The sequence below is a fragment of the Heterodontus francisci genome, chromosome 8 (assembly GCF_036365525.1).
Source record: "Heterodontus francisci isolate sHetFra1 chromosome 8, sHetFra1.hap1, whole genome shotgun sequence".
In the NCBI taxonomy this organism is placed as follows: domain Eukaryota; kingdom Metazoa; phylum Chordata; class Chondrichthyes; order Heterodontiformes; family Heterodontidae; genus Heterodontus; species Heterodontus francisci.
In genome coordinates, this window is record NC_090378.1 from 16490910 (window position 1) to 16509834 (window position 18925).

The 18925-nt window shown below is 43.2% G+C and overlaps 1 protein-coding gene across 10 annotated transcripts in view; it reads left to right on the top strand.

Moving 5' to 3' along the window:
* zzz3 (zinc finger, ZZ-type containing 3) overlaps window positions 1-18925 on the top strand; it is a 139626-nt gene that overhangs the window by 101752 nt on the left and 18949 nt on the right. For 6 of the 10 annotated variants that reach the window (XM_068036689.1, XM_068036691.1, XM_068036692.1 and 3 more), the window contains 6 exons: window positions 7550-7688; window positions 9270-9417; window positions 10685-10809; window positions 15053-15124; window positions 15898-15999; window positions 17124-17219. In XM_068036689.1, coding sequence (XP_067892790.1) covers window positions 7550-7688; window positions 9270-9417; window positions 10685-10809; window positions 15053-15124; window positions 15898-15999; window positions 17124-17219 — 682 coding nt within the window. Of the gene's footprint in view, window positions 1-6406; window positions 6525-7549; window positions 7689-9269; window positions 9418-10684; window positions 10810-15052; window positions 15125-15897; window positions 16000-17123; window positions 17220-18925 lie in introns of those variants that run through there. The other 4 variants (XM_068036699.1, XM_068036695.1, XM_068036697.1 and 1 more) reach the window with 4 other exon arrangements.

An 18925-nucleotide genomic window follows, 5' to 3' on the forward strand; every position in this document is an offset into this window, starting at 1 on the left:
CACTTTCTTGTTGGAGATGGTCATTGCCTGGCATTTGTATGGTGCTAATATCATTTTCCCCAGGGATCTGCATTGGGGGTCTCAGTTTTTCACCATATTTATGAATGACTTGGATGAAGGAGTTGAGAGCTGTGTATGTCAGCTTGAAATTGACTAAGTTAGGAAGTATAGTAGGTTGTGTAGATGGATACTGGAATTTACAGAAGGACATAGACATAAATAAAACTGCGGCAGATGGTTGATAATGTGGGGAAATATGCGATCACCCTCTTTGGATCGAGTAAAACAAATGTGAATATTTTTGTAAGTAAAGAAGTAAGGGTGAATTTATACAAAACTTTGATTAGGCCACAGTTAAAAGTCGTGTCTGCAGATTTGGGAACTCCATTATGTAAAGAACATTAAAGCCATCAAATGCACAATGTTCTTTGATGAATTAATGGGTAGTGTGTTGATGTTGGACTTCCAAAAGACATTTCACAAAGTACCATATATTCTTGAGTAAAATTAAAGCCCATGGATTAAAGGGACAGTGGCAGGGTGGATGGAAAGTTGGTAAGGGACAAAAAGCAGAGAGGAGTAGTGAAGGGTTGTTTTTCAGACTCAACGGAAGTGTAAAGTGGTATTAAAAAAAAAAGAAATGCTGGAAATACTCTGCTTCTCTCTGCCAGAGCTGCTGAGTTAACGTTTCAGGTCAGAGACCTTTTCATAAGATCACAAGAAGTAGGAGCAGGAGTAGGCCGTCCGGCCCTTCGAGCCTGCTCCGCCATTCAATAAGATCATGGCTGATCTTTTCGTGGACTCAGATCCACTTACCCGCGTTCTCACCGTATCCCTTAATTCCTTTATTATTCAAAAAGATATCTACCTTAGCTTTAAAAACGTTTCCTGAAGAAGCGTCAACTACTTCACTGGGCAAGGAATTCCATAGATTAACAACCCTCTGGGTGAAGAAGTTCCTTCTTAATTCATTCCTAAATCTGCTCCCTCTAATCTTGAGGCTATGCCCTCTTGTCCTAGCTTCACCTGCCAGTGGAAACATACTCTCCACTTGTATTTTATCTATTCCCTTCATGATTTTATATGTTTCAAGAAGATCCCCCCTCATTCTTCTGAATTCCAATGAATATAATCCCAATCTACTCAGTCTCTCCTCATAAGCCAACCCCCTCAACTCCGGAATCAACCCAGTGAACCTCCTCTGCACCCTCTCCAGTGCCAGTACATCCTTTCTCAAGTAAGGAGACCAAAACTGCACACAGTACTCCAGGTGCGGCCTCACCAGTACCTTATACAGCTGCAACATAACCTCTCTGCTTTTAAACTCAATCCCTTTAGCAATGAAGGACAAAATTCCATTTGCCTTCCTAATTACTTGCTGTACCTGCAGACCAACCTTCTGCGATTCATGCACAAGGACACCCAGGTCCCTCTGCATAGCAGCATGCTGCAACTTTTTACCATTCAAGTAATAATCCTTTTTACTGTTACTCCTACCGAAATGAATGACTTCACATTTATTAACACTGTATTCCATCTGCCAGTCCTTTGCCCACTCACTCAATGTATCTATGTTTGATTAATTGATTAGATTTGATTAGAGATACAGCACTGAAACAGGCCCTTCGGCCCACCGAGTCTGTGCCGAACATCAACCACCCATTTATACTAATCCTACACTAATTCCATATTCCTACCAAACATCCCCACCTGTCCCTATATTTCCCTACCACCTACCTATACTAGTGACAATTTATAATGGCCAATTTACCTATCAACCTGCAAGTCTTTTGGCTTGTGGGAGGAAACCGGAGCACCCGGAGAAAACCCACGCAGACACAGGGAGAACTTGCAAACTCCACACAGGCAGTACCCGGAATCGAACCCGGGTCCCTGGAGCTGTGAGGCTGCGGTGCTAACCACTGCGCCACTGTGCCGCCCCTCTGCAAAGTTTCACAGTCATCTGCACACTTTGCTCTGCCACTCATCTTAGTGTCATCTGCAAACTTTGACACCCTACAAGTGGTCCCCAACTCCAAATCATCTATATAAATTGTAAATAATTGCGGACCCAACACCGATCCCTGAGGCACACCACTAGTGACTGCCAACCAGAATAGCACTCATTTATTCCCACTCTCTGCTTCCTGTCAGTCAACCAATCCTCTATCCATGCTAATACTTTACCCCTAACGCCATGCATCCTTATTTTATACAGGTTCTTCAGAACTGGCAAATATTAGAAATGTAAAAGGTTTTAAGCAAGTAAAGCGGGGGTGGGGCAAGAGATAACAAAAGTGAAGGTGTTGATAGGACAAGGTCACAGAGAATAACTGACCAGAAGGTCATGGAACAAAGGCGAACGGTATGTTAATGGTGCGCTGAAAGACAAAGCGTTAGTACAGATAGGGTATGAATGACTGTAAAGCACAAAGCACTCCAAGCAGAAACATAAAAATTAAAAAAAAATCAAAACAGTGGGTAAGCACAGTGGAAACAAACTAAACAAACTGAAAAACCTAAAATAAAATAACCAAATAAAAAAGGAACAAGAAAAAAAAAACTAAGCATAAAAAGGGGGACCCGTCGTGCTCTGAAATTATTGAACTCAATGTTCAGTCCAGCATGCTGTAGTATGCCTAATCGGTAAATGAGATGCTGTTCCTCAAGTTGTGTTGATGTTCGTTGGAACACTGCAGCAATCCCAGGACAGAGATGTGAGAGCAGGGCAGTGTATTGAAATGGTAAGCAACCGGAAGCTCGGGGTCATGCTTACGGACTGAGCGGAGGTGTTCTGCAAAGCAGTCACCCAATCTGTTTTTGGTCTCCCCAATGTAGAGGAGATCACATTGTGAGCAGCGAATATAGTATACTAAATTGAAAGAACAAAGAGCAGTACAGCACAGGAACAGGCTATTCGGCCCTCCAAGCCTGCGCCAATCTTGATGTCTGCCTAAACTAACACCTTCTGCACTTCCGGGGCCCATATCCCTCTATTCCCTTCCTATTCATGTATTTGTCAAGATGTCTCTTAAACATCGCTATCGTATCTGCTTCCACCACCTCCCCTAGCAGCAAGTTCCAGGCACTCGCCACCCTCTGTGTAAAAAAAAAAAAAAAACTTGCCTCGCACATCCCCTCTAAACTTTGCCCCTCGCACCTTAAACCTATGTCCCCTAGTAGCTGACTCTTCCACCCTGGGAAAAAGCTTCTGACTATCCACTCTGCCGCTCATAACTTTGTAAACCTCTAACATGTCGCCCATCCATCTCTGTCGTTCCAGTGAAAACAATCCGAGTTTTTCCAACCTCTCCTCATAGCTAATGCCCTCCAGACCAGGCAACATCCTGGTAAACCTCCTCTGTACCCTCTCCAAAGCCTCCAGGTCCTTCTGGTAGTGTGGCGACCAGAATTGCACGCAGTATTCCAAGTGTGGCCTAACTAAGGTTCTGTACAGCTGCAACATGACTTGCCAATTTTTATACTCTGTGCCCCGACCGATGAAGGCAAGCATGCCGTATGCCTTCTTGACTACCTTATCCACCTGCATTGCCACTTTCAGTGTCCTGTGGACCTGTACACCCAGATCTCTCTGCCTGTCAATACTCCTAAGGGTTCTGCCATTTACTGTATACCTCCCACCTGCATTAGACCTTCCAAATTGCATTACCTCACATTTGTCCATATTAAACTCCATCTGCCATTTCTCCGCCCAAGTCTCCAACCGATCTATATCCTGCTGTATCCTCTGACAATCCTCATCATTATCCGCAACTCCACCAACCTTTGTGTCATCCGCAAACTTACTAATCAGACCAGCTACATTTTCCTCCAAATCATTTATGTATACTACAAACAGCAAAGGTCCCAGCACTGATCCCTGCGGAACACCACTAGTCACATCCCTCCATTCAGAAAAACACCCATCCACTGATACTCTCTGTCTTCTATGACCGAGCCAGTTCTGTATCCATCTTGCCAGCTCACCTCTGATCCCGTGTGACTTCACCTTTTGTACCAGTCTGCCATGCGGGACCTTGTCAAAGGCTTTACTGAAGTCCATATAGATAACATCCACTGCCCTTCCTTCATCAATCATCTTCGTCACTTCCTCAAAAAACTCAATCAAATTAGTAAGGCACGACCTCCCCTTCACAAAACCATGCTGTTTCTCGCTAATAAGTTCGTTTGTTTCCAAATGGGAGTAAATCCTGTCCCGAATAATCCTCTCTCATAGTTTCCCTACCACTGACGTAAGGCTCACAGGCCTATAATTTCTTGGATTATCCTTGCCACCCTTCTTAAACAAAGGAACAGCATTGGCTATTCTCCAGTCCTCTGGGACCTCACCTGTAGCCAATGAGGATGCAAAGATTTCTGTCAAGGCCCCAGCAATTTCTTCCCTTGCCTCCCTCAGTATTCTAGGGTAGATCCCATCAGGCCCTGGGGACTTATCTACCTTAATGCTTTGCAAGACACCCAACACCACCTCCTTATTGATAATGAGATGACTGAGACTATCTGCACTCCCTTCCCTAGGCTCATCATCCACCAAGTCGTTCTCTTTGGTGAATACTGATGCAAAGTACTCATTTAGCACCTCGCCCATTTCCTCTGGCTCCACACATAGATTCCCATCTCTGTCCTTGAGTGGGCCAACCCTTTCCCTTGTCATCCTCTTGCTATTTATATATGTATAAAAAGCCTTGGGATTTTCCTTAATCCTGTTTGCCAATGACTTTTCATGACCCCTTTTAGCCCTCCTAACTCCTTGCTTAAGTTCCTTCCTACTGTCTTTATATTCCTCAAGTGCTTCGTCTGTTCCTAGCCTTCCAGCCCTTACAAATGCTTCCTTTTTCTTTTTGACTAGGCTCACAATATCCCGTGTTATCCAAGTTTCCCGAAACTTGCCAAACTTGTCTGTCTTCTTCACAGGAACATGCTGGTCCTAGATTCTAATCAGCTGACGTTTGAAAGACTCCCACATGTCAGATGTTGATTTACCCTCAAACAGCCACCCCCAATCTAAATTCTTCAGATCCTGCCTAATATTGTTATAATTAGCCTTCCCCCAATTTAGCACCTTCACCCGAGGACTACTCTTACCCTTATCCACAAGTACCTTAAAACTTATGGAATTATGGTCACTGTTCCCGAAATATTCCCCCACTGAAACTTCGACCACCTGGCCGGGTTCATTCCCCAATACCAGGTCCAGAATGGTCCCATCCCTAGTTGGCCTATCTACATACTGTTTCAAGAAGCCCTCCTGGGTGCTCCTCACAAATTCTGCCCCATCCAAGCCCCTAGCACTACGCGAGTCCCAGTCAATATAGGGGAAGTTAAAATCACCCACCACTACAACCCTGTTGCAAGTAAATTGCTGCTTCACCTGAAAGGAGTGTTTGGGGGCTGGGATAGTGAGGAGAGAAGAGGTAAATGGGCAGGTATTACACCTCCTGCGATTGCAGGGGAAGGTGCCTTGGGAAGGGGACGAGGTGATGGGGGTAATGGAGGACTGGACGAGGGTGTCACGAAGGGAACGATTCCTTTGGAATGCTGATGGGAAGGGAGGGGAAGATGCGTTTGATAGTGGCATCACGCTGGATGTGGCGGAGGATGATCATTTGGATCTGGAGGCTGGTGGGGTGGAAAGTGAGGACAAGGGGAACCCTGTCGCGGTTCTGGGAGGGAGGTGAAGGGGTGAGGGTAGAGGTGCGGGAAATGGACTGGACATGGTTGAGGGCCCTGTCAACCACAGTGGGGGGGATTCCTCGGCTGAGGGAAAAGGAAGACCTTTCGGAAGCATTGTCGTGGAACGTAGCATCATCAGAGCAGGTGCGTCGGAAATGGAGAAACTGGGAGAATGGAATGGAGTCCTTACAGGAGGCAGGGTGTGAAGAAGTGTAGTCAAGGTAGCTGTGGGAGTCAGTGGACTTATAATGAATATTAGTCGACAGCCTATCCCCAGAGATGGCGACAGGGACGTCGAGGAAGGGAAGTGTCGGAGACCATGTGAAGGTGAGAGAAGGGTGGAAGTTAGAGGCAAAGTTAATAAAGTTTTCTAGTTCTGGGCGGGAGTAAAGTGTGAAGTGGTGTTCCCTGGGGGTCAGTATTATAACCACTGCTACTTTTGATGCATAGGACTAACCTGGACTTGGGCAGGGCATAATTTCAGAGTTTGCAGATGACACAAAAGTCATGAGGTATGCATGAGCAAATCTTTGAAGATGACAAAACAAGTTGAGAAGGCTGTTAAAAGAAAGGTATGGTATCCTTGGCTTTGTTAATAGAGGCCTGGAGTACAAAAGCAAGAAAGTAATGTTAAACCTTTAAATAAACACTAAGGCCTCAGCCAAACTATTATGTTCAATTCTGGATACCACAATTTAGGCATGATGACCAGGCCTCAGCAAGAAGGCAGAAGAAACTTACTAGAATGGTACCAGCGATGAGGGACTTCAAATATGTGGCATGACTGGACAAGCTGAGGTTATTCTCCTTGAAGCAGAGAAGGTTAAGAGGTGATTTGATAGAGGTGTTCAAAATAGTGAATAGCTTCGATGAAGTAAATAAGTGGAAACTGTTTCCAGTGTCAGAAGGGTTAGTAACCTCAAGAGGGCACCCACTTAAAGTGATCGACAAAAGAACCACAAGCGTTATGGGGAAACCTTGCTTTACACAGCGATTTGTGATGTTGAATGCACTGCCTGAAAGCGGGGGTGGAAGCAGATTCAATAGTAACATCCAAAAGGGAATTGGATAAATACTTGACAGGAAAATATTTGCAGGGTTGTGGGGAAAGAGCAGAAACTAATTGGGTAGCTCTACAAAAGAATCTGCACAGGAGCGAATGGGTTCTTTCTGTGCTTTATCATTTTATAATTTTAAAAAGGGTTATGACTGTACACCTCAAAATCCTGAATTACATCTTAATTCCTAGGATTTCCCTGCTTAATGTTTAGTGCTTACTGAGCTGCAGATGCCATTCATGAGATTGGAACGTTTCCCCATTTCTGGCGCCCAGCGTTGGGATTCAGACATTCTGACTTGTGGATAGATTCAAAGCTCCTGCATGTTGTCCTTCCAGCATTGAATCGTGCTAGCTCTTCATCAACATCTTGTCTTGTGCTCTTGTGGCCCAGCCATTCCCTGCAAGGCATTTCTCTCATTCTTTGTGAGAAAGGTGGTCAGTTTGTGTTAAGCATCTGATTATTGGCGTTAACAGACTGTATGAGCTTTCTTCACTTGGAACTGAATGCTGTCTAAGGAGTTGAACAAGTAGGCAAAGAAAAGATTTCATGCCATTAGTCCACACTGGATTCAAAGCCATATAAATTAAACACTGATTGTGTATGTTGCTTGCTAAGATATAGAGAGTATAAAACAATGTTTATTACATGTACCGATGTACTTTAAGAAAGCATATTGGGGAACCTCATTTTAAGTTCCTGGCCATCTTTCTCATTTTCAGTTTCTACGCAAGTGACTCTTGATTTATTCAGAATAACTTTATGTAATGTTTTGATCTGTATTATCTTTCACTCAGTTACCAGAGGCTGCTGCAGACCATTGCTGTATTGGAAGCACAGCGGGCCCAGGCTATTCAAGACTTGGAATGTTTAAGCAGACATCAGAAGGAAGGGCTGAAGGAACCCATTACATTTGTAGAAAATCTCCAACAGAAGGTAGGTCATAATAGGCCCTTAAATGTTTGAAAGGCTCTTGTTTTCTATTCATTTAGAGAAATAATAGGGACCCTTTTTCTCCCAGTATTTTTTGCCTGTGTATTTTTATCTCTTGATTTTCACTAAAATCCCTAATTATGAGATATAGATCAGATATTTAGGTAATTATGTATCCAGTGAGTGAACAACCTTTTTTTCAATTGTCTGAGTTATTTAAAAATGATCAACATCGCAAAAAATCAAAGGCAGCCTTATGGCTGCATCATTGCATGTGCCAACTTTGTGACATGGAGGGCGTGATCTGTCAGAGGATTGTGGATCTAGACCCCACCACAACAGGACTGAATGCATAAACTAGACTGAGACTCCATTGCAGTACTGAGCAAGTACTGCATTGTCAGAGGTGCCGATGAGTTGTTGTTCAGAGTTCCCAGATACCAAAGCTGTGATGAGAAAGATGGTCAAGCTGAGATCAATGGGCAGAAGGGGTCTCATGGATGAGATCAAATGGGAAGAAGGGCTCTCTTCGCCTGAGTTCTCAAATATTTATCGCTCATCCCTAGTTAACATGAGGACATGAAGAGTCAACTACAGTGTGGAACTGGAGACAGACCAGTTAGGAGTGGCAGGTTCTGTTTCTTGAAGGGCATTAGTGAACTGAGTTTTTACGACAATCTGACAACTTGAATGGTCATTTTCTGGTGCAGATTTATTGAATTCAATTTTGCAGTGTACCATGTTGGGATATAAGTTCATGTCCTCTGGATTGCTAGTCCAGTGCCATAACCATTTGGCCCACTAACCCCATCTAAGTACAGTCTTTAGCTGTCTAGTGTATGTGGGGAAGGATTGGGTCCAGTGGGGCATTGTAGATTGGCGTCGTTTCATGGTCTAAGCAGTCCAACGATAGTAAAATCTTTCCCCCTCCAGGCCCATTACTATTGCCCCAGCTGAATGTAACAATTCAACTGAGCTACAATGCAACATCAAATAAGTGGCTAAGAGCTGGAGAAATCTGCCCAGCACACAAATGGAAAAAAAAAAGTCAAATCGAGGATTCAGCTTTTTAGAAAACTTCTATGAGCTCTGTAACAGCAGTCTGAAATAGAGAATAATTTTCTATTTCATAGAAGCATAGAATCTCATGAAGGAAGCCATTCAGCCCATTGTGCATGTGCTAGCTCTTTGAAAGAGCTATCCAATTAATCCCATTTCCCCACTCTCTCCCCTTGCCCGGCAATTTTTCATTTCAAATATATATCCAAATTCCCTTTTGAATGGTACTATTGAATCTGCCTCCACCACCCTTTCCAGCAGTGTATTCCAGATCACAACAACATGCTGCATTAAGAAAAAAATTCTTATCTCCTCCCTGGTTCTTTTGCGAACTATCTTAAATCTTTGTCCTCTGGTTGCTGTCCTTTCCATCAGTGGAAACAGTTTCTCTCTATCTGCTGTATCAAAACCCCTCATAAATTCCTTCACCTTTTCTGAGCACTTTTACTAGTAGCTAGTAGAAAAAAAAAACTGTGCACTGAATGTGGATGGATTTTTAACACTGTAAACTTGCCTGTAACGTAGGTTGACATGGGATTTCCATGTCCGCAAAGAGTGATTCAACTGCCTCAGATCCCGTGGGACCATTATACATCTGGGCTAGGAAATTTTGAGAAAGAGTACAGAAATAAGAAACACAACACACGGAGGTTAAAACTCATCTTTGACAAAGGTACATGTTTGTTTGTACGATTTTCGTCTTCCAGTTTGCCATGAGAGCTCATCAGATGTTGATGTTGATGATAGATAAAAGATGTTGAGGAGTTTCCTTTGTCTTCGGTCCCGCCACTAACTCCATCCTTCTCCCTGGCAACTGAGGCTGAATCTGACTGTTTGCAACCTTAGTGTCATATTTGACTTTGAGATGAGCTTCCAACTACATATCCATGCATTCACTAAGACCGCCTATTTCTACCCCCGTAACTTGCCAACTCCGTCTCGCCTCAGCTCATCTGCTGAAACCTCATCCATGACTTTGTTACCTCTTAACAATATTCTGACGCACTCATTCACGGCTGGCCTCTCACATTCTCCAGAGGGGTGGTGAGAGTGACTGCCTTTGACATCAAGGCGGCATTTGACCGAGTATGGCTTCGAGGAGCCCTCGAAAAACTAAGCCAGTGGGAATCGGGGAAAACTCTGCTGGTTGGAGTCATACCAAGCACAAAGGAAGATGATTGTGGTTGTTGGAGGTCAATCATCTCAGTCCCAGGATATCACTACAGGAATTCCTCAGGGCAGTCCTAGGCCTAACCATTTCCAGCTGCTTCATCAATGACCTTCCATCCATCATAAGGTCAGAGTGGGGATGTTCGCTAATGATTGCACAATGTTTAGCCCCATTCACCACTCATATACTGAATCAGTCCATGTCCATATACAGCAAGACCTGGACAACATCCAGGCTTGGGCTGATAAGTGGCAAGTAACATTCGCACCACACAAGTGGCTGGCGATGACCATCTCAAACGGGAAAGAATCTGACCATCTCCCCTTGACATTCAATGGCATTACCATCGCCATCTCTAATCTCCTGCAGCCGCACAACCCTCTCAAAATAATCTGCGCTCCGGTAATTCTAGCCTCATGAGCATCTCCGATTTTAATTGCTGAACCATTGGTGGCTATGCCTTCAGTTGCCTGGGTCCTAAACTCTAGAATACCTCTCCTCTCTGCCTCTCCCTCACTTTCCTCCTTTAAGACGCTCCTTAAAACCTACCACTTTGACCAAGCTTTTGGTCATCTGCCCTAATATCTCCTTATGTGGCTCAGTGTCAGTGCCCTTATGAAGCGTCTTGGGATGTTTTATTATGTTTAAAGGCGCAAAATGTTTTCCTTTTTCAAGTATAAATCCAGTTCCTTTTCAGAACTTGTGTTTTGTTTCATTTGTATTTTCTCGAATTTTGTTTAATATCTGCAAGTTTCCTTTATTGAACTAGGTTTGCCTGAGAGACCAAAAAGCCCTGTCGATTCCAAGAAGGACACCGAGTCGTCATCTGCTTTTTACTCTTCAGTGTTGCCTTCAAGCGATGCCCCCGGAGTAATGCTCAACAGTCGTGTGCAGGTGAGAAAAAGCTTCCAGGGAAACGGTGAAAATAAATTAATTTGATGCAATACTTTAATTCAACATTATGAGGAAATACTGTTTTTAAAGAAGATGCAAAGAGATACAGATATAAAGTTGGTGTAAAGTGGTTTCAGACTCGCACAAATGTTAAACTGACGCAATGTAAGTCAGATGTTCAGGCCCAAACTGAATGTGAGTCTTGTTTTGGCGTCATGTTGAGCCTTGTCTCTGGATTCATGTTTATTTACACTATTAAACCAGTGACAAGCAAAGTTGCTTTGCAGCGACACTACAGTTATACAATCTTTAGGTGCTCACACCCCCTCCTCCTTTCAGCATAATTTCTTCAGAAAAAGTTCTCCAGTCTATAAGGAAACATTGCAGATTTCCTTCACTCTTGTTGGGAAGCTGCTATGTTCGCATGAGGTATGATGTGCTTATCAGAGAAGCATCTGTTCTTGTAGAATCACATGAAGCAATGACAGGGTCAGTAGGAATGACTTCCTACTCAGAATTATGGGAGGCAAGTTTGAGCTAAGCACATGGAAATGTGCTTTGGCAGTCTCAATCAGATGTTGGTTGTCCTCGGCCGAGTGAGAAAACTACCCTATTTTGGCACTAAATGATTCAGTAGGAGTGAAGATAGATTGAACTAAGTTTTTCTCTGCATACTTGATATAATAAAATTATTGTAAGCAGGTTATGAAGAAAGGATTTGCAATTCACTGCACCTATTGTGCATTTGAAACCTTACCCCATTGAAGCAGAGGGAACGGTACTCCCTAACCAGCTGTGCTCTCTTGCAACCAGGTGCCTGAAATGGGATCATATTCTCAAGGCTTAAATCACTCAAAAAGTAACACAAAATAAATCCACTGAAGCAATGATGCTCATTAACTGTTGCATCTAAAGATTGCTCAGTTTTAAACATGTTTGTAATATTGCAGAAACACGAAGATAGAAAACAGAGTTTACAGCACAGAAGCAGGCCATTTGCCAGTGTTACTGCTCCATGTGAGCCAGTATTTCAGGGACTGAAGCAAAATTGGCCTTGTATTGGCAGACGTGCCGATGTGTGTCGGCATCACTAAATTATTTGCATAGAGTCATCGATATGGGGAAGTGATCGTAGTCGTCAACTGTAGAATTGGTAATCCCTGCAAAGTTTCATGTGTTTGGCAATGAAGTATATTTGTATTCATGCTCAGTATTCACTGTCCCCATTTATATTTTTCTGTCTACTCACAACTCGTAACATCACTGCAATAAATAATTATTATTCACACAAATAGAATTTTCCCAAGATGTCTCAATAAACTGTGTTCATATGCTACAAAGGTCTTAGTTACACAGAAAAACGTTACTCCCTAATCAGATGCTCATTGCTGTCTTGTGTCAGTGCAGGGCTCCACCTGTTGATTACCAACATCCTTTTCAGTTCCACCATCAGATCAGCATTAGTACTTGTGGGGTCATCCAGTGCAGCATTATCTACAAGGCTAACCTGAAAGCTCGATTAAGCCCTGTTTCATTCTGGTATATGGGTTAGCTATCTCTGCCTTCTACGATGTAGTAAGTACCTTCCTTCAATCATAAGATCAGAAGTGGGGATGTTCGCTGATGATTGCACAATGTTCAGCACCATTCGCAACTCCTCAAATACTGAAGCAGTCCGTGTAGAAATGCAGCAAGACCTGGACAATATCCAGGCTTGGGCTGCTAAGTGGCAAGTAATATTTGCGCTACACATGTGCCAGGCAATGACCATCTCCAACAAGAGAGAATCTAGCCATCTCCCCTTGACATTCAATGGCATTACCATCGCTGTATCCCCCACTATCAACATCCTAGGGGCTACCATTGACCAGAAACTGAACTGGAGTAGTCCTATAAATACCGTGGCTACAAGAGCAGGTCAGAGGCTAGGAATCCTGCGGCGAGTAACTCACCTCCTGACTCCCCTAAGCCTGTCCACCATCTACAAGGCACAAGTCAGGAGTGTGATGGAATACTCTCCACTTGCCTGGATGGGTGCAGCTCCAACAATATTCAAGAAGCTCGACACCATCCAGGACAAAGCAGCCCGCTTGATTGGCACACTATCCACAAACATTCACTCCCTCCTCTACCGACGCACAGTGGCAGCAGTGTGTACCATCTACAAGATGCACTGCAGCAACGCACCAAGGCTCCTTCAACAGAACCTTCCAAACCCGCGACCTCTACCACCTCGAAGGACAAGAGCGGCAGATGCATGGGAACATCACCACCTGCAAGTCCCATCCTGACTTGGAACTATATCGCCGTTCCTTCACTGTCGCTGGGTCAAAATCCTGGCACTCCCTTCCTAACACCACTGTGGGTGTACCTACCTCACATGGACTGCGACGGTTCAAGAAGGCAGCTCACCACCACCTTCTCGAGGGCAATTAGGGGTGGGCAATAAATGCTGGCATAGCCAGTGACGCCCACATCCCATGAATGAATAAAAAAGTAGGAGATACAGGGATATCATCCCAAGGGTCTGCAAGCATGACCTTCAAATTGAGTTCCAAGCTCACCTCACAGGAGTAGGCTTCTGTGAAAAAATGCTTGCTGGGGAATTTACAATACTGTACAGGTTAGATCTTTGGTTTTGGCTTGGAATGACAGTGTATCTATAATTTGGAGGCTGTAATTCAGTTCCATCTCCCTAACTAAAGTTGGTCTTTTGAGCAGGTCTGATTTCATTTTGCTGAAAAGATGCCCTTTCTTTCTTCCCAGTAATTGATGATTTTAAAAGGGGGCCCCACTTCCACTGTTAAAAGAAGAAATGGCCTGAGAAAACTGTGTTCATGTTATGTGGAGAGAGAGACTTGCGTGACTTCTCAGGACCTCGGGATGTCACAAAACGCTTTGCAGCTAATGAGCCAACTACTGAAATGTAGTCACTGTTGTAATGTAGGAAATCCAGCAGCCAATTGACTGACAGCAAGTGCCCAAAAAACGCAATGAGATGATGTCCAGATAATCTGTGTTTGTGATGTTGGTTGAAGGATAAACGTTGGCCAGGACACAGGAGAAGTCTGGTGGTACTCTTCCTCACCCGAAAGATGGTCCCTCTGATGGTGCAGTACTCCCAGAGTACTGCACTGGAGCGCCAGCCTAAATGACGTGCTCAAGTCTTGGGAGTGGGCTTGAGCCCTCGACCTTCTGACTCACAGGAGAGAGAGATACTAACTGAGCCACGGCTAACACCATGGAGACCAAGTATCTTGGCTTTTCTTGTCTTCACAAACAATGTATAGCCTATGCTACTGGTTGGCAGTGTGTATCGCCCTCTCCTGTTAGCAGCTAATTCCCTGCGAGAGCGACAATTGTTTCCAGATTCTCATCAGGCCTTTGTTGTACAATAAATAGTCTTCTTGTATACCTCTCTTTGTTTTCCTGAGCATATCTAAAAATGAAAATGCCCTTAGAAAAATTGGAGAAATTACATCAATTGCATTTCTGTACCATTTAGCAAAAATTACTATTTCTGAAGTATGTCTGAAATTCTGAATTACTCGGTGACAATTCACATGAGCTTGTCGTACACTGGTAGATTCTGGAAACAAGCTAACAATTTTGGAACTTGGCAATGAAAAATAAGTTTTGTTCAGAGTTGTCATCTTCATCTGTGTCTGAATTCCTCCAAATCTAGCCTCTTGTGCATCCCCGATTTTCTTTCATTGGTGGCCATGCCATCATCTCACCAGGACCAATGCTGTAGAATTCCCACCTTTTAAAATGCTCTCTCGCTTTTAAGATGCTCCGTAAAACCTTCCTCTTTGACCAAGCTTTTGGTCAGCTCACCTAATTAATGTCTTGTGTTTCAGTGTCAAATTTAGTTTGTGCTCCTGTGAAGCACCTTGGGATGTTTTCATATGTTAAAAGTTCCATATAAATACAAATTATTGTTGGTTTGGACACTTTTTAATGTATAGTGCAGGAACATTGAGTTTTTCCTACAGGTATGGGAAATGTTGTTTGGGCTAGCTTCAAATAATTTGTATTGTCGAAATCTAGAAAGCTGAAACTTGGCTTAATTAAGATGGGGGAGGATCCATGTACTTAGCAATTTCTTTTGGAGAATATCTTGCCACACCTCAAATTGAATATAGTGTCTTTACTATTCCGACTTTGAAAATGGAACTGATTATTTTCAATACTTCATCCTGAAAGTGGCATCTGAAGTTTTTCTTTACATAAACGTTTTCAGGTAATGAGAGGAAGGATTTGTGCTGACTCCAAGTCAGAAACATTTAACCAGCTGTGGAGTGTGGAAGAACAGGTAAGCTTTCCATTCTCACCGCGAAATGTACTGGATTCAAGCTGAACGAACATGAACCAGCAAGAGTTGGAAATGACTGTCCATTCTGCCTGTTCAACTACATCCGTCGTTCAAGTCTTGTTTCAGGATCTGAGTTGACTGTTTCTCAACTTGCATCTTACAGCCCTTTGCTCTGCATTGAATCAAGAATATAAGCAATTCCTTTTTGAACAGGGTAAGTATTTACTGTAGTCAGTGAGGGTCTATTCCATAAATTTTCAGGAACTAAGGTGCTTTTAAAGAGAAGTGACATTGGGAGTGTCAGTTTTAGTTGAAAATTTCCCTTTTATTTTATGCTTGTAAAACGTAGACTTCTCAATCTCTCGACTTTTTAATAAAAGTTAATTTTCTCAACTGCCAGGAAGTATGTTCAAGGTCAGGTTCCCTCCCTGCCAGGTTGCTCTGTGACATCCCCTTGATTTTCTTCTCTGGGATCTTCAGTTCATGTATCAGCTATGGCTGAGATGGATGGCTCGTAACTGACTTCTAGTTTTCTACTAATATTACCGTGTGATGGCCTGGAGTCTCCTGATTTTCGCCCCTCTTGCCGTGTGGATTAAATCTGTGGCCACACTTATACCTCTCCCCCTCCCATTACTGGTGCTGTCCAAATACCATGGAAACTTGAATTGTGCAAGCAGTTGAGAAAATTCAGCACTTAACTTGCTAACCAATTCTGAACCAGGACAGTTGTTCAATATTGACTGAAGACTGTGTTTCTTTTGTTTCTAAAGAAAAGATTAGAGGAACTGCTCCTTAAATATCCCCCTGAAGAAGTAGAAACACGACGCTGGCAGAAGATAGCAGACAAACTAGGCAACCGAACTGCCAAGCAGGTAACTGCAGTATTCAGCAGGGGTGTTGCAGGTCTTCAATATAAGACTAAGCTAATTTCCATCAATGTTTTGTTCTTTCTAATAATTTTAAGTGTTTGTAGTGCAGACCATGTAAATGTCCATTATTACAAAAGTCATAGTTTAACGCAGTGTGTCGAAGCTTTTTAATTTCATGGGTTGGCCAGATGTGTACCCCCACAGCCCTGGGACCCACGTGTAGAGATGTCTATGTTTTGATTTAATTCATACATGAAGTTGCTGATAGGATACAAACAGAGCTAAGTGTAGCGATTCAATGTGGGTGCAGCAGCATAACTGTTACAGTCCTAAATTAATAACCTAGAGATGGTGGGTTCAAATCCCACCATGAAATTGCATTCAGTAGAAGTGATATATTTGTACTTGGCACCAGATAAAAAGGACTGTGAAAACTGCTCGATTGTTGCTAAACTCTAACAGGTTCACTGTTGTCCTTCAGGCAACAGAGGCTGCCTCCCCTACCTGGTCTGGTCTTGTGACTTCCCATCCGCTCTACGTGGTTGAATCTGAATATACTCTGAAATAGCCCAGCAACTCATCCCTCTCAGTTGCTTTTAGGCCCTCCTTGGTTATTGGTTTAATAAAATATTATTTTCTTCGTGGAATAATATATCTATGGATCTGCGGGCAATAGTCATTTTAGGTGGACAGCACTATTTTGAGGAAGAGCACAGGAGTTCTCCCCAGTGTCCAGGCCAATATTTATCCCTCAACCAACAATAGATTATCTGGTGGTCATCACATTCTTGTTTGTGGGGCCTTGCTGCATGCAACTTAGCTTCCATGTTTCCTACAACACAACAGTGCTTCAAAAGCAGTTGATTGACTGTAAAATGCTTTGGGGCGTCCAGAGGTCATGAAAGGTATTATATAAATACAAGTTTTTTCCTTTAAGAATATTATGCTGATGGTATTTTCACAGGTAGTAGAATGTGAACTTGGTCATGCAGCATAGGGGCAAACAGAAAAGCATGAATGCTGCATTTGATGAACGGCCACGTCTGAAACTTTGGTCTGTCTTTTTCCCATCAGTTGTCTGTGTCATTCTTTCATCCTAGTTATTTTGTGTCTCTGTTTTCACCCAGGTTGCCAGCAGGGTGCAGAAGTATTTCATTAAATTAGCTAAAGCTGGGCTCCCTATTCCAGGCAGAACTCCAAACTTGTACCTGCATTCAAAAAAGGTATTGTGCTTAAGACTAAGCAGATAACATGCGTGGTCGTTTTCCTCTGCTCTCATTACCATTTGTTCCTTTTTTTTAATATACAAGTTGTCCTTCCCTAGTTTCCACAAACTTCATTCCATCCTCTTAAGGTTGTCCAGTTAATGTGTATTTCCACAATTGCTGTTGCTGGCATTCCCTGATTGATCCACTAGGAGGTGTATTTGTGCAGTTCAGTCTTCTATTCTCTACAAGAGGTGCTCTCAACCAAGGTTTGCATAAAGCTTTCAAGGGTCTGCCAAATCATGTTTCAAGAATAAAATCTTTTTTTAAAAATCCCATTATGTGATTTATAAATTCCTCTTTGCTATTCCTAGTGCACACTGGAAGCTTATTTCAGGATTTTGCACATTTCCGGCATAGCGAGAAGCATAACAGGACAGAGATACCCTGCTCCCACCCCACCTCCGATCCGTTAGTGACAGTTGGCAGCAGGTCCTTTACCGGCAGGCCGAGCAGCATTTGCTCTGCCGTGTTTAAATTGGGTAAACGGAGCAACAAGCTGTTATGTTGGGTAATGGGCCGAGAATTAATCAAGGACTGTTGATGAATGGTCGGCTGATTTCACCTTTCGCTCTTCATGCGGCTGACTGCTGCTTATCCGTGGCAGCTGTTGACACAGCACAGCACGGGCAGCTGATCAAACTGCTCGCTGCTGCTGCCAGCTCCAGGAACTCGCGGTCCAGAGTCCGAGTCCCAGGGAATCACTCGCGTGAGGTGCAGGTGACCATGAATTTTTTTTAATGTATGAAATACACTGTTTTAAAATAAGGTGTCTCCCTTTTAAGATGGAGATGAGGAGGTATTTCTTCTTTGAGGGTCATTAATCTTTGGAATTCTCTTCCTCAGCGAGCAATGACTGATGGGTCATTGTTTAACTCAGCCTAGAATATATTCAGATTTTTGATCTGCAGGGGAGTCTAGGGTTATGGGGGGCAGGCAAGAAAGTGGAGTTAAGGCCACAATCAGATCAGCCATGATCTTATTGAATAGCAGAGCAGGATGGAGGGGTCAAATGGCCTACTCTTCCTATTTTTTATGTTCTTATGTATTCTCTTAGAGTGGCTGGATGGATTCCACTTTAACATAGACTGGGCAGTTTAGTGCCCCAGGAAGCTACAGAAGGGAAATGAGAATTATTTTACTCATTGTGTTGTGATAATCTGGAAATGCAATACCGAAAAGGATGTGGAGGCAGATTCCATAGCATCCTTCAAAAGGAGATTGGATATACTTGTAAAGTAGAAATTTGTAGGTCTGTGACGAAAGAGCAGAGGAATGGAATTAATTGGATAGCTCTTTCAAAGAGCCGACATGATCTGCCAAATCCTAGGCCATATGTTTGTGTTTCTCGCAGTGACCCTAAATTTCCTGGATCATACTTTGGACAGAAATTATGCCATTGTGAACTTGTGCCCACATTTCCTGGAAGTTGCTTCAGCATATGCTGGAATGTGAAAACTGGCGTACGTCGAGCAGAAATGAACTTAAATAATCATGGACCAAGGAAAGTGGGGCACATACTTTCTTTAAGTCCCTGTTGTGAAAATTAAAGATTGAAGCCATCAAACCATCATTTGTGCACATTGAGCACAATATGTTTGAGTCCTATTGTGGAAGCTTTTCTGTTTTTAATGTAACAGATTCTTATGCTGTAACAAAGCATT